At 38.0% G+C, this 26,862-nt stretch overlaps 1 protein-coding gene across 4 annotated transcripts; it reads right to left on the minus strand.

Annotated features, from left to right (window-relative positions):
* Positions 1-5,144: 5,144 nt before the first annotated feature.
* On the minus strand, positions 5,145-21,652 carry LOC116691935 (mitochondrial carrier homolog 1). Of its 4 annotated transcripts, none has more exons than XM_032519859.1 (12): positions 20,772-20,947; positions 19,207-19,291; positions 18,478-18,584; positions 17,370-17,429; positions 16,073-16,130; positions 15,527-15,578; positions 15,338-15,397; positions 14,046-14,139; positions 13,211-13,258; positions 13,057-13,124; positions 6,806-6,881; positions 5,145-5,894 (listed from the first exon to the last, which is right to left on the minus strand). In XM_032519859.1, the coding sequence occupies exons 1-12, from the start codon at positions 20,928-20,930 to the stop codon at positions 5,820-5,822; spliced, it is 942 nt and encodes a 313-aa protein (XP_032375750.1). In that variant the 5' UTR covers positions 20,931-20,947; the 3' UTR covers positions 5,145-5,819. The 4 variants fall into 4 exon arrangements, with proteins under 4 accessions (XP_032375750.1, XP_032375749.1, XP_032375752.1 ...); XM_032519858.1 differs by having other exon boundaries at positions 5,147-5,894; positions 17,370-17,432; XM_032519861.1 differs by lacking the exon at positions 20,772-20,947 and adding an exon at positions 21,318-21,652 and having other exon boundaries at positions 5,151-5,894.
* Positions 21,653-26,862: the final 5,210 nt, after the last annotated feature.

Here is a 26,862-nt window from a genome sequence, read left to right on the forward strand (position 1 = left end):
TTAAACAATGCAAACGTTACGTATGTTGGTTTTCTATGAGTGGTCCTCGGTGTGTGTGTGTGTGTGAGAGAGAGTGTGTGAGTGAGTGTGTGTGTGTGTGAGAGTGTGTGAGTGAGTGTGTGTGTGTGAGAGTGTGTGTGTGTGAGAGAGAGTGTGTGTGTGCGAGTGAGAGTGTGTGAGAGTGTGTGTGTGTGAGAGAGAGATTCACGCTCAAGATTAAACAATGCCCAAAAGTTACGTATGTTGGTTTTCTATGAGTGATGCTCGGGGGTTGTGTGTGTGTGTGTGTGCGCGCGTGTGCGTGAGTGTGAGAGAGAGAGTGTGCGCGTGTGTGTGTGAGTGTGAGAGAGAGAGAGAGTGTGCGCGTGTGTGTGAGAGACAGATTCACGCTCAAGATTAAACAATGCAAACGTTACGTATGTTGGTTTTCTACAAGTGATGTGTGTGTGTGTGTGTGTGTGTGTGGTGGTGTGTGTGTGGTGTGTGTGTGTGTGTGTGTGGTGTGTGTGTGTGTGTGTGTGTGTGTGTGTGTGTGAGAGAGAGAGAGTGCGTGCTGCGCGTGTGCGAGAGAGAGTGTGTATGTGTGTGTGCGAGAGAGAGTGTGTATGTGTGTGTGCGCGTGCTCGGCTCGTGTCGTCACGTGACCGGAGAGAGGGAAGCGAGGGGTGTTGGGAAGGTGGGTGTACATTATTTAAACCACTGTTCTCTGTGTAGCGCGTGGCTGTTTTGTTGTTTTCTGCTATTTGACAATGAATTACTCTGCACTTACACACTGGGTTGTGTCTTCTTTCCTTAATGGGTGAATTAACTACAACATGCAGTTGTTGAAGAAATTGGGGTGTGAATGCTGGATGTTGAAAGGCTGGGGAAAAAAAAGGGAATGGGTTTAATTAGTTTAAATGTCTTTGAAAAGTTTAATTAATGCCAATGATGCTAGGTTTTATTCTTAGGAGCGAACACTCAACTTTATTAGTTCAACATTTAGAGTTTAATGAGACAAATTCTGCTTTCTTCTTTTTAGCTTGTCTCTGGCCCCACCTATATCAGATACCCCGATGTGATTGGTTCAGCTCCTCTGTGGCCCCGCCTATATCAGATACCCCGATGTGATTGGTGCAGCTCCTCTCTGGCCCCGCCTATATCAGATACCCCGATGTGATTGGTGCAGCTCCTCTCTGGCCCCGCCTATATCAGATACCCCGATGTGATTGGTGCAGCTCGCCTCTGGCCCCGCCTATATCAGATACCCCAATGTGATTGGTTCAGCTCCTCTGTGGCCCCGCCTATATCAGATACCCCGATGTGATTGGTTCAGCTCCTCACTGGCCCCGCCTATATCAGAAACCCGATGTGATTGGTGCAGGGCATAGTTAATGAGTAGCATTACTCAATGTTTGACACATTTCCATGAATGAAAACACAGAGAGCCTGTCAGACTTCACTGGAGTCAAAATATAAGCATTCATTTATTAATCATCAGGAACACATGCGTGGGGCTTTTAACCATCCTCTGGGGACACATTTAAAGGTAACACACATTGGGTATGATGGAATGAAAATGTGTTTTTTTTTGTGGCATTTTTAGGTCTTTATTTGACAGGTCAGCTGAAGACATGAGAAGGGAGGACCTCTAAATATGTGCGCCCACTCCACCAACTGACCCACCCGGGCGCCCTGCACAAATCTATTTTACAAACAAACATTCTTAAAACGTCAGGGTATAAAATTAAAATGTAAGAAACATAGTCCTGTGTACATCTACGTCATGTTCAATGTTTTCAGTATTTCTGATCATACGTTTCATTTTCCTGGCCTGGAAATCCAGAAATCCCAAATCCCAAAGATTAAGGGTCTGGCAATGAGTAATGACAGCGATGTGATTGGTGCAGCTCGCTTCTGGCCCCGCCTACTTCAGATACATTGATGTGATTGGTGCAGCTGGCCTCTGGTCCCGCCTATATCAGATACAGCGATGTGATTGGTGCAGCTCGCCTCTGGCCCCGCCTATATAAGATACAGCGATGTGATTGGTGCAGCGCGCTTCTGGTCCCGCCTACTTCAGATACAGCGATGTGATTGGTGCAGCTCACCTCTGGCCCCGCCTATATCAGATACAGTGATGTGATTGGTGCAGCTCGCCTCTGGTCCCGCCTATATCAGATACAGCGATGTGATTGGTGCAGCTCGCCTCTGGCCCCGCCTGTATCAGATACAGCGATGTGATTGGTGCAGCTCCCCTCTGGCCCCGCCTACTTCAGATACATTGATGGTCAAAGATGGATGGATGATGTGATTGGTGCAGCACGCTTCTGGCCCCGCCTACTTCAGATACAGCGATGTGATTGGTGGAGAGTATCTCGCTGAGCAAATTCATATGTTGTTCTCGTGAGAACTCTTGGTTTCCAGGGTAAGATTTTCCATTGATTTCTTATATATTTATAGATATTTATGTCCACGTGTTTTCTTTAAACTTAAAACAATACTTCTTGGTATTCCCAGCACGACCGGACTACGCTGAGTTGCTAAGAAGCAGCTTGATGTTCACGGAGATCGGGGTTTCTGCAGGTTTTAACCAGTCACATCTAAGACTTTTTAGGAACTTTATGAATGAATTTTAAGACCTATAACGCGACGTTGAGACGAACTGCAGAGCCACAAAAGTAGCTGCAGAGTAAATGAATGCATTCAAACTGAATAAAAGCGACAGAGTTATAATGATCGGTACATTTTGGGACCCGCAAAAGAAAGAACTACAACACCACGGAATAAATAAATAAAAATATATATATATATATATATATATATATATATTTCAATGAGCATTAGAGGTAGAGTTGCACGGATGTAGGATAATGAAAACCTTTTTAAAATAATTTAACATCTACAATCCAATACCTTAGTGGATTTAAGACTCCATTTTGGACTTTTTAGGCCCCATAGAAGCCCTTATTGGTTTTATGGCGATAGCTACACATCTCACTTCTCCAGCGGCAGCCATCTTTGTTGTAAACAAGTTCAACCCGAGCGCTCTTTGGTGACGTGGTCATCTGTCCGTCATCGTGCAAAGCCCCGCCCTAACGATCTGATTGGTCCAAACAGCTCTGGTTCGAGCATAGTCGCTCCACAACGGATCAAGTCCAGACCGAACTTCCCGACCTCGAATGCTGTGTGTGTGTGTGTGTGTGTGTGTGTGTGTGTGTGTGTGTGTGTGTGTGTGTGTGTGTGTGTGTGTGTGTGTGTGTGTGTGTGTGTGTGTGTGTGTGACCAGGTATTGCTACATTTGTGGGGACAAAAAACTGTGAATACAGTATACTTATGGGGACCTGACAGCTTTGTGGGGACAAAATGCTGGTCCCCATAACGTTAAAGGGCTTTTTGAGGAATAAGACTTGGTTTTAGGATCAGGGTTAGAGTTAGGTTATGGTTATGGTTAGGGTGGGGGTGAGGGTTAGGGTTGGAGTTAGGTTATGGTTATGGTTAGGGTGGGGGTTAGGGTTGGAGTTGGAGTTAGCTTATGGTTATGGTTAGGGTGAGGGTTAGGGTTGGAGTTAGGTTATGGTTAGGGTGGGGGTGAGGGTTAGGGTTGGAGTTAGGTTATGGTTAGGGTGGGGGTGAGGGTTAGGGTTGGAGTTAGGTTATGGTTAGGGTGGGGGTGAGGGTTAGGGTTGGATTTGGGTTATGGTTAGGGTGGGGTGAGGGTTAGGGTTGGAGTTAGGTTATGGTTAGGTGGGTGGGGGTGAGGGTTAGGGTTGGAGTTAGGTTATGGTTATGGTTAGGGTGGGGGTGAGGGTTAGGGTTGGAGTTAGGTTATGGTGGGGGTTAGGGTTGGAGTTAGGTTATGGTTATGGTTAGGGTGGGGGTGAGGGTTAGGGTTGGAGTTAGGTTATGGTTAGGGTGGGGGTGAGGGTTAGGGTTGGAGTTAGGTTATGGTTATGGTTAGGGTGGGGGTGAGGGTTAGGGTTGGAGTTAGGTTATGGTTATGGTTAGGGTGGGGGTGAGGGTTAGGGTTGGAGTTAGGTTATGGTTATGGTTAGGGTGGGGGTGAGGATCAGGGTTAGAGTTAGGTTATGGTTATGGTTAGGGTGGGGGTGAGGGTTAGGGTTGGAGTTAGGTATGGTTTGGTTAGGGTGGGGGTTAGGGTTGGAGTTAGGTTATGGTTATGGTTAGGGTGGGGGTGAGGGTTGGGGTTTGGAGTTAGGTTATGGTTAGGTGTGGGGGTGAGGGTTAGGGTTGGAGTTAGGTTATGGTTAGGGTGGGGGTAGGGTTAGGGTTGGAGTTAGGTTATGGTTAGGGTGGGGGTGAGGGTTAGGGTTGGAGTTAGGTTATGGTTAGGGTGGGGGTGAGGGTTAGGGTTGGAGTTAGGTTATGGTTAGGGTTGGAGTTAGGTTATGGTTAGGGTGGGTGGGGGTGAGGGTTAGGGTTGGAGTTAGGTTATGGTTATGTTAGGGGGGGGGTGAGGGTTAGGGTTGGAGTTAGGTTATGGTTATGGTTAGGGTGGGGGTGAGGATCAGGGTTAGAGTTAGGTTAGGGTTAGGGTGGGGGTGAGGGTTAGGGTTGGAGTTAGGTTATGGTTATGGTTAGGGTGGGGGTGAGGGTTAGGGTTGGAGTTAGGTTATGGTTATGGTTAGGGTGGGGGTGAGGATCAGGGTTAGAGTTAGGTTATGGTTAGGGTTAGGGTGGGGGTGGGGGTTAGGGTTGGAGTTAGGTTATGGTTATGGTTAGGGTGGGGGTTAGGGTTGGAGTTAGGTTATGGTTAGGGTGGGGGTGAGGGTTAAGGTTAGGGTGGGGGTGGGGGTTAGGGTTGGGTTAGGTTATGGTTAGGGTGGGGTGAGGGTTAAGGTTAGGGTGGGGGTGGGGGTTAGGGTTAGGCATTTAGGTTTGATGGTTAAGGTTAGGGTAAGGGGCTAGGGAATGCATTATGTCAATGACTGGTCCCCACAAAGATAGCCAGACACGACTGTGTGTGTGTGTGTGTGTGTGTGGTTGTGTGCGTGCGTGTGCGTGTGCGTGTGTGTGTCTGTGTGTGGTGTGTCTGTGTGTGTGTGTGTGTGTGTGCGCGTGGTGCGGTGTGCGTGTGTGTGTCTGTGTGTGTGTCGTGTGTGTGTGTGTGGTGTGTGTGCGCGTGTGCGTGCGTGTGCGTGTGTGTGTCTGTGTGTGTGTGTCTGTGTGTGTGTGCGTGTGTGTGGTGTGTGCGTGCGTGTGCGTGTGTGTGCGTGTGTGTGGTGGTGGGGGGACTAACAAATAACAATCAATCACGTTACTGTAATGTAGCTTTTTTGCTGTACTTTTGCTTTTTAAAGGTTTGTTTTTTAGGTTAAGCATTTTAAGTTAAAGAACTAGATTTTAAATAGGAGTGTAAGAGTTATCGTAAAACAAAAAGGCGTACACTTGTTTTTAAAAACTGTAATTTTACTTTTACTTTAGTATGTTTTTTCGCTACATTTCATCCGTTACGGAGTAAAAAAAAGGACTAAAAAAAAGTTGCTTTGGCAAAGTATCTGTCGACAAACTAAATGGGAAACGTCTGCACCCTTATTCACTTTATTTAGTCTTCTGCGAATTGATAACGGTGCAGACGTTTCACATTTAGTTTGTTTAGTATAAATAAGATTTTAAATAAGTATAAATATGAAAAATATCCCGCTGTTAGAATGTATGTATGCATAGCCTGAGGTTAGCAGCACTAACCCTTAAGTTTTGGGACCGATTGGTCGGGATCGCTGTGGACGAAGTACACACTTCATACATGATTCATATGGGGGGGGGGGGGGGACATCCCAGCAAGCCAGGATATGATGATGAAGATGATGATGATGTTGTTATCCCTCGGTGGAGGGCCGGGAGGGGACGGGCACCCGGCGAAAAAAGAAGCTGGATCCTCTGAAGAGCTGACCCTGACGGAGAGGACACGCACACACACCACAGCACACGCACACGCACACACACACACACACACACACACACACACACACACACACACACACACACACACACACACAGATTAATCTTTGCAGCTCTAGTATCAGCCTTTAAAAAAACAAGGGACTGAAGGTTGGAATTAAGGTGGGGCTGGTTCTGAATCTTAGGAACACCCTCCAATACTTATAATATTTAAAAGTGTAATAATAACTAAAAGTGAAAGCATAAAGACTTGAAGATGTACCCCCATGTGTACCCCAATTAAAAATGAAATGCTAAATATGAACGATTAACAGACCCAAATGGAATCTGCAGTTTTTTTTGTTTTGGTTTTTAGCAAACCGTTTTTCTGCTAAAGGGTGAAAAACATTCTGAGTTTTAGTTCATTTTAAAAATGTAAATTTGTTTAAAATCTGCGGAAAATTCAGCATTTGCAGATTTCGTGGCCCTAATGATTAATTATGATAACAGTTAATGTGTCGTGAAAAATTTGTACAGGGGGTTTTCTTTAGCACAGAGGGTACAAAGACAAGAGACTTGAAGCCATAAATCTGTGAAAACAAGCCATGCCTGTTGTTGCCTCACCAAAACAAAACCAGACACGGATGTCTGAGATAGTCTGGTTTCATATGAGACCAAAATCTTCACTCTGGCTTTAAAACGGAGCCTCTTAAAAGATGGATCCCAGGATTTTCTGAAGCTTTTTCTTTTAAACCCAGCCCTGTCACTAACACTACAAATACTATTGCATTTTGAATTTGAAGTTGGATCAGGCCTTCTTTTGTTTACTACTACTTCTCTAGATTTCAGATCAGTGAGCAGACGGAGACCCCGAGACCCGGAGCGCCCCACATGTAAGCAGCGGACTGGGTTTGATAGGCGGTACCTTGTGGCTCAGGTGGTTCCAGCAGTGCAGCCAGGACTCGAAGATGGGAGAGCGAGGAGGAAGACCTGCAGCCAAGCTGACGACACAAAGCACAACCGGGTCACACTCAAGCAGGGCTGTGGGACTCGAGTCCGGTCTTGGACTCGAGACCGAAAAAGTCATAGTATAAAATGTCAAACATTTTTAAAGAAATCTTAAAACAGAATATTATGTTAAAAACGTCTTAGTATGTTGAAAAAAGTCACAGTATGTCATAAAAGTGACATTTTTTATTTTATGTATGTCTTATTAGATCATGTGTATTATACATACAAAATGTAATGGTTTTGTCCTTTTGGCCATTTGTGTGTTTTTTCCAGCACTTTCGCCTAAACTCTAAGTTGTCTATTATCCTATTCTCTTTCACTCACTCAGAGTATAGTATGTCAAAAAGTCATAAAAAGTAATAAAAAAATCGAAAAGTATGTCGAAAAAGTCATAAAAAGTCAGAGTATAGTATGAAAGAAAAAGTCATAAAAGTCAGAGTATTGTATTCTAAAAGTCAAAAGTCAAGTATAGTATGTCTAAAAAGTCAAAAATCAGAGTATAGTATGTCGAAAAAGTTTATAAAAAGTCAGAGTATAGTATGTTGAAAAGTCAAAAAGGCGAGTTAGGGATGTTGAAAAGTCATAAAAAGTCAGAGATATATGTCGAAAAAGTCAGAGTATTGTATGTTCGAAAATTCAAAAAGTCATAAAAAGTCAAGAGTATGTATGTCGAAAAAATCATAAAAATTTAGAGTATAGTTGTCAAAAAGTCATAAAAGTCCTAGTATAGTATGTCAAAAAGTCAAAAATCGAGTATAGTATGTTGAAAAAGTCATAAAAGTCAAAAAAAATCAGAGTATTGTATTCGAAAAAGTCATAAAAGTCAGAGTATAGTATGTCGAAAAAATCATAAAAAGTCATATATGTTCGAACAAGTCTAAAAAGTCATAAAAAAGTCAGAGTATAGTCGAAAAAATCATAAAAAGTCAAGTGTATATGTCGAAAAAAAAGTCAGAGTATGTTATGTCTAAAAAAATCATAAAAAAGTCAGAGTATGTATGTCGAAAAAAGTCATAAAAATCTAAAAATCAGAGTTAGTATGTCAAAAGTCATAAAAATCAGGTATAGTAGTCGAAAAAAAATCATAAAAGTCGAGTATGTATGTCAAAAAAGTCAAAAAATCAGAGTATAGTATTCGAAAAAAGTCATAAAAAGTCCAAAAAAGTCAAGTATTGTATGTCGAAAAAGTCATAAAAAGTCAGAGGTAGTATGTCGAAAAAGTCAAAAAGTCAGTATATGTCGAAAAAAGTCATAAATCATAAAAAGTCAGAGTAAAAGTCCAAAAGTCATAAAAGTCAGAGTGTAGTATGTCGAAAAAAATCATAAAAAGTCAGAGTTAGTATGTCTAAAAGTCTAAAAAGTCATAAAAAGTCAGAGTATGTATGTCTAAAAAGTCTAAAAAGTCAGAGTATGTATGTCCCAAAAAGTCATAAAAAGTCAGAGTAAGTTGTCGAAAAATCATAAAAGTCAGAGTATAGTATGTCAAAAAGTCAAAAGTCAGAGTATAAGTCGAAAAAAGTCATAAAAGTCAAAAAAGTCAGAGTATTGTAAAGTCGAAAGTCATAAAAGTCAGAGTATAGTATGTCGAAAAAAGTCATAAAAAAGCAGTGTAGTAGTCGAAAAGTCATAAAAAGTCAGTATATGTCGAAAAGTCATAAAAAGTCAGAGTATAGTCGAAAAAAGGGCTAAAGTCAGAGTGTAGTATGTCGAAAAAGTCATAAAAGTCGTATATGTCGAAAAGTCATAAAAAATCAGAGTATAGTCGAAAAAATCATAAAAAGTCAAGTATAGTATGTCGAAAAAAGTCATAAAATCAGTATAGTAATGTCGAAAAGTCATAAAAGCAGTATATGTCGAAAAAGTCATAAAAAATCATAAAGTCATAAAAATCAAGTATAGTCAAAAAAATCATAAAAGTCCGAGTGTAGTATGTCGAAAAAAATCATAAAAAATCAGAGTATAGTATGTCTAAAAATCATAAAAAGTCTAAAAGTCCCGAGTATAGTATGTCTAAAAGTCATAAAAAGTCAAGGGATAGTTGTCTAAAAGTCATAAAAGTCAGAGTATAGTATGGGCGAAAAAAAATCATAAAAAGTCAGGTATAGTATTCAAAAAAGTCAAAAAGCAGAGTATATTAGTCGAAAAAGTCATAAAAAGTCAAAAAAAGTCAGAGTATTGTAGTCCCAAAAGTCATAAAAAGTCAGAGTATAGTATGTCAAAAAAAGTCATAAAAAAGTCAGTGTAGTATGTCGAAAAAGTCATAAAAAGTCAGTATATGTTTGAAAAGTCATAAAAAGTCAGAGTATAGTCGAAAAAGTCATAAAAGTCAGAGTGTAGTATGTCGAAAAAATCATAAAGCAGTAATGTCGAAAAAGTCATAAAAAGTCAGAGTATATCGAAAAAGTCATAAAAGTCAGAGTATAGTATTTTCGAAAAAGTCATAAAAAATCAGTATAGTATGTCGAAAAAATCAAAAAGTCAGTATATGTCGAAAAAGTCATAAAAAGTCTAAAAAGTCAAGTATGTCCAAAAGTCAAAAAAGTCAAGTATTGTATGTCGAAAAAGTCCTAAAAAGTCAGAGGGGTGTATGTCGAAAAGTCTAAAAAGTCAGTATATGTCGGAAAAAGTCATAAAGTCTAAAAATCAGAGTATAGTCAAAAAAAATCATAAAAGTCCAGAGTATGTATGTCGAAAAAGTCATAAAAAGTCAGAGTTTTAGTATGTCAAAAAAGTCATAAAAGTCATAAAAGTCAGAGTATAGTATGTCTAAAAAGTCATAAAAAGTCAGTATATGTCGAAAAAGTCATAAAAAGTCATAAGAAAGTCAGAGTATAGTCGAAAAAGTCATAAAAAGTCAGAGTGTAGTATGTCGAAAAAAAATCATAAAAAGTCAGAGTATAGTATGTCGAAAAAGGGCAAAAGTCAGAGTATGTGTTCGAAAAGGCATAAAAGTCAAGTGTAGTATGTCGAAAAAGTCAAAAAAGTCAGTAATGTCGAAAAAGTCATAAAAAGTCATAAAAAAGTCAGAGTATAGTCGAAAAGTCATAAAAGTCAGAGTGAGTATGGGCGAAAAAAAATCATAAAGTCAGAGTATAGTATGTCGAAAAAGTCAAAAAGTCAGTAAGTATGCGAAAAAATATAAAAGTCAGAGTGTAGTATTTCAAAAAGTCAAAATTTAGAGTATATATGTCGAAAAAAATCATAAAAAGTCAGAGTGTAGTATTTCAAAAAAGTCAAAAAGTCAGAGTATAGTATGTCGAAAAAAATCATAAAAAGTCAAAAAAATCAAGTATAGTAGTCGAAAAAGTCTAAAAAGTCAGAGTGTAGTATGTCGAAAAAGTCATAAAAATCAGAGTATAGTATGTCGAAAAAAGTCTAAAAATCAGTATAGTTTCGAAAAGTCATAAAAAGTCAGAGTATTATATGTCGAAAAGTCATAAAAAGTCAGAGTGTAGTATTCGAAAAAGTCATAAAAGTCAGTATATGTCAAAAGTCATAAAAGTCATAAGAACGTCAGAGTATAGTCGAAAAGTCATAAAAAGTCAGAGTGTAGTTATATCCAAAAAACAGTCAAAAATCCATGTAATAGTATGTCGAAAAAGTCATAAAAAGTCATAAAAGTCAGAGTATAGTATGTCTAAAAAAGTCATAAAAAAACAGAGTATTATATGTCGAAAAAGTCTAAAAAATATAAAAAGTCAAGTGTAGTATTTCAAAAAAGTCAAAAAATCCCAAATATAGTATGTCGAAAAAATCATAAAAGTCAGAGTGTAGTATTTCAAAAAAGTCAAAAAATCAGAGTATAGTATGTCGAAAAAAATCATAAAAAGTCAAAAGTCAGAGTATAGTATGTCGAAAGTCATAAAAAGTCAGAGTGTAGTATGTCGAAAAGTCTAAAAGTCCGAGTATAGTATGTCGAAAAAGTCATAAAAGTCAGTATAGTATTCGAAAGTCATAAAAAGTCAGTAATGTCGAAAAAGTCATAAAAGTCATAAGAAAGTCAGAGTATGTCGAAAAGTCATAAAAAGTCAGAGTGTAGTATGCGAAAAAAGTCCCTAAAAAGTCAGAGTATAGTATGTCAAAAGTCATAAAAAGTCATAAAAGTCAAGGGATAGTATGTCTAAAAAGTCATAAAAGTCAGATTAGTATGTCGAAAAAATCTAAAAGTCAGGTGTAGTATGTCTAAAAAGTCATAAAAAGTCAGAGTATAGTATGTTTGAAAAAAAAATCAAAAAAGTCAGAGTAAGTATGTCAAAAAGTCAAAAAGTCAGAGTAATAGTCGAAAAAAGTCATAAAAGTCAAAAAAAGTTTAGAGTATTGTATGTCAAAAGTCATAAAAAGTCAGAGTGTAGTATGTCGAAAAAGTCATAAAAGTCAGATAGTATGTCGAAAAAGTCATAAAAGTCCGTATAGTATGTCGAAAAAATCATAAAAAGTCAGTATATGTCGAAAAGTCATAAAAAGTCATAAGAAAGTCGAGTATAGTCGAAAAAATCATAAAAGTCAAGTGGAGTATTCGAAAAAAAAATCCTAAAGTCAGAGTATAGTATTGTCCGAAAAAAGTCATAAAAGTCATAAAAAGTCAGAGTATAGTATGTCTAAAAAGTCATAAAAAGTCAGAGTATAGTATGTCGAAAAAAAATCATAAAAAGTCAGAGTGTAGTATGTCTAAAAAGTCATAAAAAGTCAGAGTATAGTATGTCGAAAAAAAATCATAAAAAGTCAGAGTATAGTATGTCAAAAAAGTCAAAAAGTCAGAGTATAGTATGTCGAAAAAAGTCATAAAAAGTCAAAAAAAGTCAGAGTATTGTATGTCGAAAAAGTCATAAAAAGTCAGAGTGTAGTATGTCGAAAAAGTCATAAAAAGTCAGTATATGTCGAAAAAGTCATAAAGTCATAAAAAAGTCAGAGTATAGTCGAAAAAGTCATAAAAAGTCAGAGTGTAGTATGTCGAAAAAAAAGTCATAAAAAGTCAGAGTATAGTATGTCTAAAAAGTCATAAAAAGTCATAAAAAGTCAGAGTATAGTATGTCTAAAAAGTCATAAAAAGTCAGAGTATAGTATTTCAAAAAAGTCAAAAAGTCAGAGTATAGTATGTCGAAAAAAGTCATAAAAAGTCAAAAAAGTCAGAGTATTGTATGTCGAAAAAGTCATAAAAAGTCAGAGTGTAGTATGTCGAAAAAGTCATAAAAAGTCAGAGTATAGTATGTCAAAAAAAGTCATAAAAAGTCAGTATAGTATGTCGAAAAAGTCATAAAAAAGTCAGAGTATTATATGTCGAAAAAGTCATAAAAAGTCAGAGTGTAGTATGTCGAAAAAGTCATAAAAAGTCATAAGAAAGTCAGAGTATAGTATGTCGAAAAAAGTCATAAAAAGTCATAGTATAGTATGTCGAAAAAAGTCATAAAAAGTCAGAGTATAGTATGTCGAAAAAGTCATAAAAAAGTCAGAGTATAGTCGAAAAAGTCATAAAAAGTCAGAGTATAGTATGTCGAAAAAGTCATAAAAAAGTCAGAGTATAGTATGTTGAATAAAGTAAAAAAAAAAAAAATCATAAACACACCTGCGCCAGGTGCTTCACTCTTTGCGCTTAGATCATTAAAATAGGAACTTAATAAACCTCCATTAATACCTCCTATCAATACCTCTTATTAATACCTCCATTAATACCTCCTATTAACACCTCCATCAATACCTCTTATTAATACCTCCATTAATACCTCCTATCAATACCTCTTATTAATACCTCCATTAATACCTCTTATTAATATCTCCATTAATACCTCCATTAATACCTCCTATCGATACCTCTTATTAATACCTCCATTAATACCTCCTATCAATACCTCTTATTAATACCTCCATTAATACCTCCTATCAATACCTCTTATTAATACCTCCATTAATACCTCTTATTAATATCTCCATTAATACCTCCATTAATACCTCTTATTAATATCTCCATTAATACCTCCATTAATACCTCCTATCAATACCTCTTATTAATACCTCCATTAATACCTCCTATTAACACCTCCATTAACACTTCCTATTAATACCTCCTATTAATACCCCCATTAACACCTCCATTAACACCTCCATTAACACCTCCATTAACACCTCCATTAACACCTCCTCCACCTGGTATTTAAGAGGATGACTCACCCACAGTTGTTGACTGCCATGATGTCGGCCACCAGCATGAACGGATACGTTAGAGCACTCACTGCAATCTGGAGAGAAACAGAGAAACACACTCCATTAACATGAAGAAACGTCGCCTATGAGAAACATTTCAAGTAATTAACGTTGAACTTACGCCCATCACAAACTTTGTGTAGCTCCGTACTGCCGAGGCCTGAGTGAACTGCAACAGGAGCACAAAGAGAGGGAGAAAGAGGGGTAGAAGAGAGGGGTAGTAGAGTAGAAGAGAGGGGTAGTAGAGAGGGTAGAAGAGTAGAAGAGAGGGGTAGTAGAGGGTAGAAGAGTAGAAGAGAGGGGTAGTAGAGAGGGTAGAAGAGTACTTATTCTGCTTTACATGCAACAAGAAATTAGAACAAATTCAGTTCAATTAACCCTTGTGTTGTCTTCTCGTCAACCATGAAAAATCCACATTTTGGTCGCTTTTTTCAACACTATTAACACTTTTTCCAACATTTTTGTCACTTTTTCAATGTTGTGGGTGCTTTTCTTGATGTTTTTTTCCAAAGTCTTTTGATATTTTTAATGTTGACATTTTCAGCACTTATTTCAATGGCCCATTTTTTGTGACATTTTTTTTTTTTTTTTTTTTTTACTGAAAATGGGTCAATTTGACCCAAGGACAACATGAGGGTTAAATCACAGCTAACAAGACAGGATTTAATCATGATCATGTTAAAAGTGTTAACCATTGTTTTTAAATCATTATCTTTTTTCCCATTTTATTAATTTGTTGAGTTGATAGCATCTCTATAATACTTGTATACCTGTTATTTTACAACAGCATCTTGAATCGTACACTTTTTTCTTATTTTCTGGAACAGATGTAGAATGACTTCTGAATAATTGACACCAAATCATGTATATATGTATATATATATATATATTTGTATTTGGTATTTATTTCCATAGCTTGCTGTCTTTCATGCACTCCATAAAGTTGAAGGACTTACACTGTCGTCCACAGCGTAGGTGTTAATAAAGTGAGCCAGGAGGTTACAGAACCACAGGAAGAGGACTTCTCCCGCCACGTGGGGTACGAGTCCGCTGCAAACACACACACAACACTCCTCAGACTGGTGGAGGCCAAAGATGGAGGTAAACACGTCGTAAACACTTAACCGATCAACCGTTAAATGCTGCATCGGCACCACTCCGTTGTCATTTCTTAAAAGTTTTTAGACAAAAATTATCTTCGTCCACAGAAGAGTTTTATCTCCGTAGCAGAACTAACCTCCGTCCATATTAACACGTCTGACAACAAATATCACATGACAAATATCACATGACAAATATCACATGACCGTTCACACACACATGTGGGCATGTGTGTGTCGGTGTAAACAGGAAGCAGATTGTCTGGCGTTACTCTGAGGTTGAACATCATGGATGTAGAAGTTTAACCCTCGTGTTGTCCGTCAAAATTGAAAATCAACACTTTTGTTTTTGCTTTTTATCGATGTTTTTTTTCCCCGTACGTTTTTGTCCCTTTTTTCAACTTTTTTTCAATGTTTGCCACGTTTCTTGACGTTTTCAACCCTACGTAACGCTAACTTATTAACTTTAGTTTTACAGTTATTTTTGGAATTTATGGTAATAAAGCTCATTTATAGGAAATTATACCTAATGTTTGAGTTAGAAAAGCAGAAATCGGGAATTATTTAGACTAAAATTAAAGGAATGGATGTTGATGATAATCACAGACTGGAATATGTCAACTTTTACTCAATACTATTTCAACAACACTTCAGTTTGTTTTTCAAATACTATAAAACTGAATAGGACGTCCCAAAATTAATGAAAGTAGAGATTTGTACTTGGCAAAGAGCGTTGGAATCAATCATGTTATTTTGGGGAATTATAAAGATCATTGATATAGGACAACGGGGCAATTTGACCCGAGGACAACATGAGGACAACATGAGGACAACATGAGGGTTAAAATGCAGAAAAAAACTTTGGAGAAAGAACGGTGAAAAGTAAGAGCATGGAGTTATCTTGCGACAACAAGGTGAAACTGTCACTGAAAGCTCTGTAAGCAATCTAACCGATAAGAGTTACCTAAGGTCTCCGTCCAGACTACAAAGCATCCCCGGAGATTTCAAACCAAAACGGGGGAAGCAGTGTTTCCAAACGTCTCCATTTTAGGGGCTCAGAAACGTCAGAGTATTGTATTATTGTAGCAAAAGATAATTGTTTTTAAACCAAAACGTGGAGGTGTAAATGTAGCTTAAGTAAGACTTACACATAGAATCCAGCAACTCCTTCCTCCTTAAAAATCTTGACAATACAGCTGAATATCCCACTGTAAATATGACACAAATTGCATTAAAATGTGCAAAATATCTGCAGTGTAAAAAAAAAAAAAAAGATTTGTAAAATAACTCAAAGAAAAACAATGTGACATATCTACAGCTTTAAAAAAATGTCTTACCCATACTTCACCTCTCTGCCAACAAACTGGGCCATACACCGCACGGACATAACTGCCAAAGGGAAACAAAACAGGCGATCAACTTGGTGTACTACTTGGTTTTTGAGATGTCACATTTCATTCATATCGACTGAATCACCGTGACTTTGTGCACTTCCGGGTTAACAAATGGCAGATGATTTAAATTGTGGAGATATGTGAAAGTGTGTGTTCCTTTGCGAGTAGTTTGGATCAACAGAAGTACATTTCCAGGATAAATGCCCGACATCTAGCGCAGTGTCCCTCATTTTCTTTCTCATCTCTGTGTTGCTGTGTTTTTAAAACTCTGTTCACTTCCGGAAACAACGAAAAACTTTTAGCTAGCGAGCTACAAAATAAAAAATAACTTCACAACCAATCAATAATGACAATGATTTGTTGAAGGCCAAGTTTTGGTCATGACATTGTTTTTGTAAATCAGGAGGAATCTTCCAGAATAAAGACACGTAATTAAAGACACTTTTTTAAAAGTTGGAATACACTTTGACAGCCTGAATGAGGACGTACCATGAAAAGGATGAGTGGCTACTCTGGACAGGCACTGGATGATCATCTCATGTGAGGTCTGGAGAGAGGAAAATATTTGAAGAGACGACCTGATTTAAATTTAGGGCTGGGTATCATTTAAAAAAAATTAAGATACCAGTACCAATACCAGTAACCTTAAAGTGATACAGACAGAGCTGCAAAGATGAGAAAAGAAGAGCACGGGTCCTTTCCCATACTGTGTGTCTTTAACATTGATGTGGTAAGCGTTTGAGAGATATTGAGAAAACTGGTTCATATTTGAGTTGCGATTCAAGCTCTACCGATTCAAAATCGATTAATATTTTTATTTTTTGTTCTGTCTACTGCAATCACATGATAGATTCTATAGATTTATTGAGCCCTAAGGAGAAATTCAAGGTCCCAGAAGAGTACAGACACAACATCCACATACATCATTACAGGATGTTAAAATAACAAATAAACAATTACACATGCATAATATGGATATATACACTGTACACACACACACACACACACACCACACACACACCACACACACACACACACACACAACACATACACGCACACACACACACACATGCATACACACACATGCATGCATACATACACGCATGCATACATGCACACATGCATACATACACGCACACATACATACACACACACACACACACACACACACACACACATGCACACACACACACACACCACACACACACACACACACACACACACACACACACACACCACACACACACACCACACACACACACACACACACACACACACACACATACATACATGCATACACACACACATGCATGCATACACACACATGCATGCATACACACACATGCATGCATACATACACGCATTCATACATACACGCATGCATACATACACGCATGCATACATGCACACATGCATACATACATGCATGCATACATACATACACGCATGCATACATGCACACATGCATACATACATGCATGCATACACGCACACATGCATACACGCACACACGCATACACACACACACACACACATGCATACACACACACACACACACACACATGCATACACACATGCATACATACATACATACATACATACACGCATACATGCATGCATAAATGCATGCATACATGCATGCATAAATGCATGCATACATGCATACAGCTTGGCTGTGGCTACTGTAAAACACCCTTGACAAGACATTCCAATGATATCACTTCAGTTAGACTGAACAGAAGATTTTCACTGTTCATATGTTATTCAGGAGTAGGCGACCTCTCACCTCCTTCACCACTTTCCTAAGTGATGTCTGCAGCTCATCTCTCTTGGGTAGAAGCTCCACCTGCTGAATAAAGAACTAAAGTTACCTTTAAAAACCTTCTCAATAGCGGTGTGCAATATGACGATATTAGATCCTTTTGCAAAATGTGCTGATGACTGCAGAATACAAAAAAAAAAAAAACACATTTTGGCATCAGCCTTCATCTAACTTTAAATCGAGGAACCTCTGTGCATATCTCGGGCGGGGAGATGCTTCATCCCTAGATTGGCGGCCTTTCACCGGCTCTGCTACCAATGGAGAGCCCGAGCATGTCTTCGGAGTAGGCTACAGGTGTCGTGCCGATGTGTGTTCATGCAAATGATGAATTGAATAGTACACAAACACGTGGTAGATGAGCGCCCAGGGCCCTTGGGGTCTCCGGCATGTTGTTTTTGTTAGACTTAGACTTCTCTTTATTGATCCTTTTGGGATGACTCCCGCAAGGAAATTGAAAATTCCAGCAGCAGTTTTAGCAACAAAAAAAAACAAAACAAAAAAACGTTGGTTGTGCACGTTCTCCGGCCGTTCTGCACACTGTTAAAGAGTTTAAGTTAAAGAGTAGCTTCCCCAGCAGGCTGAGCCGGGTTCCCTGCTTCTAAAAGGGGACACATCGAATTTCTAGATGAGCTGCAGCCGAGCTGCGACCGGATTGAACCTTGTTTAGAGTTAGATCAAACGGTGGAAAAAAGAACTGAGAACCAAGCAATCGACAGGTTCCAAAATCTGCACATGCTCCGAATGGGCACTGCACTACAATTAGAAAATAACTTGTTAAACTGCATTGATATTATTATATATATGCTGTATTTTTTATATAGCGCTTTTCTGGTCTTAACGACTGCTCAAAGCGCTTTACATCACACAGGAAACATTCACCATTCACGCACATTCATACACTGTGGCCAAGGCTGCCGGGGTTCAGTGTCTTGCCCGAGGACACTTCGACATGGGACTGCAAGGCCAGGGATTGCACCACCAACCTTCCAATTGGCAGGCAACCGCTCTACCATTGAGCCACAGCCGCCGATGTAGGGATGTAGCATTATAAATTTGATAAATGAATGCCTACCTGTTTCACTTTGCTCCGGACCACAGTGGAGATGGTGCTGGACACGATGCGGGGCGAGAGGCCGCGGAAGAGTCCTCTCTTTCCATCTACTTTCACGATGTGACGTGCTGAAAACAAAAATGAATTTCCCGTCGACTGCTCTTAACCCTCGTGTTGTCTTCCCGTTAACCGTGAACTTGTCCTTCCAGGTCAAAATAGAAAATTAATATCTTTGGGGGCTTTTCCAATGTTTTTGTCGCTTTTTCTGATTTATTTGTCACTTTTTCATGCTCTTGCCGCTTTTTTTAAAAACCTGAGCTGGTTTAAAAATAGGTTTTATTGTTCTTATTCTTGGAATTCATGGTCAACACACCTCATATATATATCAAACATACATACGTTTTTAGTTAAAAAGGCAGAAATTGTGAATTATTTTGACTAATAGTTAAGATCGAAGGATGTTGAGTGGATCACAGATGGGTAGATGTCAAAGTTTAGTCCGGATACTGTTTTGAAAACCATTAAACAAAATAATTCAAATGCTAAAAGACTAAATAAAACACCCCAAAAGATTCAATGACAGTAATGTTGTATGGAATCATCCATGTTATTTTTGGGCAATTCGGTCGAAAGAAATCCAGATTTCTGATATAAAACACTTTGGAAACGGGTCAATTTGACCCAAAGACAACACAAGGGTTAAAATGTCCAGAGAAACAATAAGATGTTGACGAATCACACCTCACTCACCGTAGGAGAAGAAGCCGGGCAGGTACAAGACTCGTCGTCCAAACATAGTCGTGCCCACAGTTGGGGGAAGAGGTTCATGTCCCACCTGGAAACAACAGTGACACAACAATTATACAGACAAGTAAGTACGTACGTAAACTTTATTCATGACGCAGCTTTCACAGACAAGAAGGGTCACAAAGTGCTTTACAGTAAAAACAAATAAAACAGCAACACATGAAATACTAAGCCATGTTGCTAGTTAAAGGCTTGTCTAAAAAAGATGAGTATTCAGGTGTTTTTTTAAAAGTTTCCACAGAAACCAAAGCTCTAAAAGCCAAAGGGAGAGAGATCCAGAGCCTCGGAGCCGCCACAGAAAAGGCTCGATCACCTCTGGTTTTAAAACGTGTTCTGGGACCAGGTCTTGGTCTGGAGACCTCAGGGAGAGACCAGGAGTGTGGGCGTGTAGTAGATCCTGGCCACGCAAGGCTCTATAGGTGGTGGTCCATACTCAAAACTTACCAAAAAACTTCAAAACCTCAGCCATGGTGGGATTGTTTTGGACCCTAAAATGGTTTAATGTTGCATCAGGAAGGTTCTTCAAACATCAAAGCTATTTTAGTATCAATTATTTATTACATTATAGATATAATACATAATATTTTACTGTACCATAAATCAATAAGCTACGGCCTTAACCCCCATGTTGTCCTCGGGTCAAACTGACCCGTTGTCCTATATCAATGTTCTTTTTAATTCCCCAAAATAACATGATTGATTGACACAACGCTCTTTGCCAAGTCCACATCTCTACTTTCATTAATTTTGGGGCGTCTTGTTCAATTTTACTGCATTTGAAAAAACAGTGTTGTTGAAATAGTATTGAGTAAAAGTTGACATATTCCAGTCTGTGATTATCATCAACATCCATTCCTTTAACTTTAGTCTCAATATTTCCTAATTTCTGCTTATCCAACTCAAACATTAGGTATCATTTCCTTAAAAATTGGGTTTGTTGACCATCAATTCCAAAAATAACTGTAAAACTAAAGTTAATACTTTAGTGTTACGTAGTGTTGAACATTGCAAAAAAAACATCAAAACTGTTAAAAGGGACAAAAACGTAAGAAAAAGTTTTTTAAAAAGCGTCAACAAAAGTGTTGATTTTCAATTTTGACGGGAAGACAACACGAGGGTTAATGGGGTGTGACTGGTGATGGTAATTGTCAAGTTTAGGTTCATTTGTTTATGTTAAAAAAAATATGTATATTGTTTATCTCAAGGATTTCTGAGACTATTAACTGTACAGTAAAATGTGGAATTGTTACAGCTCTGGCTAGGCCTTTATTTATTGTCAAAGGAAGTGGATTTCCACCAAAAACCTTCCAAAAAAAGGAAAATACATCGCAAGTTAAGGCACATAGTGGTCACATTTCAACTCTCAGTCAAAACAGAACATATTAGATATATTTGAGAGAAACTTCTGAAGGAAATGTGCATTTATGTTTGATAAATGATAAATTCGGGAACCCCGCAACACCGGACCCGAAGCGGTTCTCTGCCGTACGGGATCTCCGGTAACTTACCGTATACCGGGAGAACAACACCCCAGCAGGAGGTCTCTTTCGCCCGCATAAACACGGGTGAAACGGGCTGGTTGTCGTTTTTAATAAAAAAGTTACATGGGAACGTAAAGTGACATTTAGGGGAATCCATAAACAACAACGCGAAGTTTTAATAGTCATTAACGGTTGCTGTTAGACGTTCTGCTTAGCAACGGTTGCTGTTAGACGTCATTTAACGGTTAACGGTTGGTGTTAGCTAGCGAGCTACAAGCTAACCTCACCTGTATTAGACGTTCTGGTTAGCAACGGTTGCTGTTAGACGTCATTTAACGGTTAACGGTTGGTGTTAGCTAGCGAGCTACAACCTAACCTCACCTGTATTAGACGTTCTGGTTAGCAACGGTTGCTGTCAGACGTTGTGTAACGGTTAACGGTTGGCGTTAGCTAGCGAGCTACAAGCTAACTTCACCTGTATTAGACGTTCTGCTTAGCAACGGTTGCTGTCAGACGTTGTGTAACGGTTAACGGTTGGCGTTAGCTAGCGAGCTAGCTACAAGCTAACCGTACCTGTATTAGCAGCTTCACGTATAGCAGCGGGTGTGTGATGGCTGTGACGCCCGCTCCCAGCAGCAACAACGCGGCGTCCACATCCACGAGAGTCGGTGTAGCATCCTGCTCAACACCGGCTTCCTGACCGGAGAGGTTTTCCGACGACTCCATCTTTAATTACCTTAAAGTTTGGATCCCCCCCCTCCACCCAGTAACTGTAAAGAAAGAAAGCTACAAAAACGATTTCCGCTTTGAATTTTCAAAATAATATTCTCAGCTTCAGAGGTAATTTTCGGTGTTGTTAGCGAACGAAATACAATTGTATTCAGTTATACGGCATTTATTCAGGTTTATTTATTCAGATTATGATTGTTCTGGCAAAATCCTGTCACCTGTCATGCTCGTGCGAATAGACTGTATATTATGCTCGTGCATCACACACACGTGCACACGTTTGTTTTGTTGTTGTTGTTGTTGTTGTTTTTTACAATTTTTCAAGAGTACATTACTGGCCAAATAAATTCAACTTGTCAATATGGTGACACAAGAAAATCAGGATTCACAAACAAGAAATAAAGTAAGAAAAGTACTTTGCATTGGGTACAATGTTTTTTCATTGACCATAAATTCCAAAAGTAACTGTAAAACTGAAGTTAATAGTGTTGAAGATTGAAAAAAAGAATCAAAAGTGATGAAAAAAGCCTAAAAAAAAAGTGTTGATTTTCAGTTTTGACGGGAAGACAGCACGAGGGTTAAATAAAGGAGTAGCTGTGCTTTACCTGCAGCAGGTGGCGCTGTCGGCCTGACCCTGGTCCTGGAGATCAGCTGTTCTGTTACACATCACGGTCAGATGCACGCAACATTTAAGTTTCACGTGTTTTTATAGTTTTTATGTGGTTTATGTGTTATTTGACAGAATATTTGATACTTTTACTATTTTTTTTTTCACTCAATTTTGGGTCCTGGCTTAGAAAAGATCCTACAAATTGGGATTGAAACCAAAGACTTTCAAATTAACAATTTGTATTTTCTTTTTTTTAAACTGTAAAGTGGAAAGATTATGAAATAGACTTCAAATTACTCAGTGTGATAATGTGAGAATATGGCAGCATGTTAGGAGAGTTTAGTTTTAGGGAATTAATCCCAAAATGTACTTTAACAGTGATGTGTTGTTGTTTTTTTGTGATCAAATTTATTTGTTATTTTTCATATATTTAAGAAACACACACACAGCAACAAACAACCACAAACAACACATTTAATCATTCATCTAAAATAAAATAAAATAAATAAAAATAAAATAAAACAACAACCACAAACAACACATTTAATTATTTATCTAAAATAAAGTAAAATAAATAAAAGATTTTTAAAAGAACAACCACAAACAACACATTTAATTATTTATCTAAAATTAAATAAAATAATAAAATAAAATAAAACAACAACCACAAACAACACATTTAATTATTTATCTTAAATTAAAAAAAAAACAAAACAACCACAAACAACACATTTAATTATTTATCTAAAATAAAATAAATAAATAAAAAATAAAACAACAACCACAAACAACACATTTAATTATTTATCTAAAATTAAATAATAAATAAAAATAAATAAAAAACAACCACAAACAACACATTTTATTATTTATCTTAAATTAATAAAAAAACAAAAACAACCACAAACACACATTTAATTATTTATCTAAAATACATTAAATTAAAAAAACAAAACACAAACAACACATTTAATTATTTATCTAAAATAAAATTAAATAAATAAAAATAAAATAAAATAACAACCACAAACAACACGTTTAATTATTTATCTTAAATTAAATAAATAAATAAAAATAAAATAAAACAACCACAAACAACACATTTAATTATTTATCTTAAATAAAATAAAAGAACAATAACAATCACAAACAACACATTTAATTATTCATCTAAAATAAAATAAAAAATAAAATAAAAACCGAGTGGACAGACGAGAGGGAGGGAGACAAAACAACACACACACACACAAACAGACACACCCTGATGTGTTAAATAACACTAGTTATACATATATAAATACATATTCTTTATATTTCATACTGTGAACATTTGCACAATCCATTGTATATTTTCCACATTCTGCAAACAACTGTACACTTCTTTTATTTTAAAACAGATACACTGAACATATTTTGAGTATTTTATTCTTGTATATTACATTATAGCGATGTTTCTTGACTGTTGCTGTACCAACATTAGTTTTGTTTGACTTTTTGTTGTTACACAATATTTAAAAAAAAACAATTCACTGTTATGAAAATGTCTGGTTGAATTGCATCAAAATCTTCAGAGTCACTTGTTAAATAACAGAACATTGTGTGATTTTCACTCTCACTCAGCCAGTTTCTCCTAATGATAACAGACACGTCATTAATTAAAAAAACAACAACAGGACAACAGTGATTTACTCATCATTAATTGCCTGATGGAAAAAAAGAAGCCGGGCTTTAATGGTGGAAATGTCAACAAGACACTTTAATCAACATATTGTTTTGGTTTCATCACCAATGTCACTCATGGAAAAACATGCATTTTTAATTGTTTTATATTACGTTTTCCATGGAAACATGCAACAGGAAAATAAAAAACAAAGGTGACAGAGGAGATCTCGGTTGTTGTTCTGTTGTGTGTGTGTGTGTGTGTGTGTGTGTGTGTGTGTGTGTGTGTGTGTGTGTGTGTCTGTGTCGTGTGTGTGTGTGTGGTGTGTGTGTGTGTGTGGTGTGTGTGTGTGTGTGTGTGGTGTGTGTGTGTGTGTGTGTGTGTGGCCTTTTTAAACATAACATCATACAAATCCTACATACTTTACACATTAATTATTTCTTCTAAAAATAGCAACAGCACATTAAAAACATCTAACAAATAGAAGTGCCGCCACATTGACGATTTTAGACCCTTTTTTCGGGGGCTCCACCCCCAGAAATGTAATTACTTTATTATGATCATAGTGTCAAAATAGTCATCAGCTGACGTTGTTCAGTAGCTAGCTCAGAGATTATCAGATGATTGATTGATTGATTGATTAATTGATTGATTGAGTGATTGAGTGATTGATGGGGGGGTTGTATCTGTGTCACATTCTCATTAGGGGCTGAGCCCCCCTAGAGGTCTGATCCTGGGGTCGCCCCTGCCAACCACACAATCTGTCCCCACAGAAGAGACAAGACTAGACAAGAAAAGACAAGCGAGCATGATTATTGAGACATGAGAACGTGTCCCGGGACCAATAAAAAACAAAAAATAGGGGGGAAACAACAACAACACAACAGGAAAAGCAACGTCCGAAGCACACAAACACACACACACAAGCACACACACACACACACACACACACACATACACACACACACACACACAGACACACACACACACACACACACACACACACACACACAGACACACACACACACAGAAAGAAGACAAGGGAACAAACACATGCAGAAACAGAAGCATGAAGGCTGCAGCACCAGCCTGCAGCAATGCTATATGTACAGTGTGTGTAGTGTTCAATGTTTTTCTCTGGCGCTCCATTTCCACGAGCTGTAGACATTTCCAAATACACAACATCCCAAAAAAGAAAGGGTCCATGTTCAAAGAGACACATCACGAGGTGGTTTCCAAAGGGTTGCAACCATATTTTTAGAAGCGAGCATGATGCATTATTAACCCAACATATGATCACATGAAGTCAAATCCATACAACTCCAAACCCTGTAGGCTAAGACCAGCGGCTAATAAAGCCAGAAAAATCATACGGGATCAATAAAAGATGGAAGAAGTTGTAATTAACTGAGTGGGAGGGAGGCAGATATATGACTCCATATAAAAGTGACTCCATCATTACAATTCATGAAGAGCTGATTTGAGTAATGCAAACTCCCACCTCTGTTTACCTCATAATGGGATTTACCATTCCTATTGAAAAGTGACTTTACTGAAGGCGTCTCGCCTCGTTAATGGACGACCGGTCCTCCCAAAACACGGGACAACATGGCTCATTTATTCCCACCGGCTCGTTGTTTACTACCACTGCATCGCAGACAGCAGCAGCGTGGAATAAGTGACGTGTCCATCTGTGGTGTTAGGGCTCGTGTCTGTCAGCATGAAGGGAAACAGTCAGCGTGAAGATAAATCAAAAGACTCACAGTGTGACGTCTGTGTGTGTGTGTGTGTGTGTGTGTGTGTGTGTGTGGTGTGTGTGTGTGTGTGTGTGTGTGTGTTGTGTGTGTGTGTGTGTGTGTGTGTGTGTGTGTGTGTTGTCTTTTTAGTGGGTGTACTATCTGGAAAAAGAGGCTACAACTGTTCATGTGAACCGGTGTTCAATAAAATCGCGTGCACAATTCAGGGCTCATTTAAAAAAAACTCGGTACCCTTTCATTGACTCTTATGCAAACAAATGTGACGCACACACTCTACATTAGTGGTTCCCAAGCTTTTTCAGCTCGAGACAAAAAAAGAGAAATTTGGTGTCTCCCCCCCCCCCGAGGACCCAAATTTACAAAAATACACCATGAATCATTGTAACATCTCCATTTCTAAACCGTGGACAACTCATCAACTCATGTTCTTATCCCCTGCTAGGATAAGAGAAGAGGGGAGAGAGAGAACCCCCCCCCCCCCACACACACACACACACACACACACACACAGACACACACACACACTATCTGAGCTGAACAGACCAGTCTAGCAAATAACAACGCTCATTCACATAAGATTGATATGCATTTTTTTTTTCTGCAGTAACACCGGCTTGTAATGTGTGCAATACTCAACTGCCACTACTACTATTATTATTATTATTTATTTATTTTTTACTACTTTTCACCATTGCAACACTTTAATTATGTTATTTACGTAAATACTGTATCATAATATTCCTTTAACTATGTAAATATCCACACTCCTCATATTTCTTTATTCATATTTCTACTCTGATATTTCTACTATTTGTGCAACTGCAACACAGAGTTTCCCTTCGGGGATCAATAAAGTATTTCTGATTTCTGATTCTGATTCTGATTTCTGATTCGGATTCTGATTCTGATTTCTGATTCTGATTTTACTCTGCCAATTGGCGACCCAATAAAACGGGTCTGCGACCCATTTTGGGTCCCGACCCTAAGTTTGGGAAACATTGCTCTAGATTAATGACTCCTCATCTACCTCTGTCCTCTCTCCCACTCTCTTTTTGCTCTTTCTTCTCCACTCACTCTCTCTCTTTTAGAAAATGTTTTTGAAAAATCATGAAATGTGCAAAACCTTCGTTTTGTAAACACTCGTCTGAATTCTTGCTAGTTTTCGTCAGATCTGCGGGAAACAATATGAGGCATTTGTTCAAAGGATTTTAAGTTTCACATCTTAAGTTTGTATTTTTGTACATTTTATTTATCAGAACTTCAATGTTCCTCTGTTCTGTTGTGAGAATAAAACAAATAATTGTTGTATCATTTTAGTGAGAACTCATAAATAACTACAAATAACTAATGTTAGGGAAATCT

Source organism: Etheostoma spectabile, chromosome 7 (genome assembly GCF_008692095.1).
Source record: "Etheostoma spectabile isolate EspeVRDwgs_2016 chromosome 7, UIUC_Espe_1.0, whole genome shotgun sequence".
In the NCBI taxonomy this organism is placed as follows: Eukaryota; Metazoa; Chordata; class Actinopteri; order Perciformes; family Percidae; genus Etheostoma; species Etheostoma spectabile.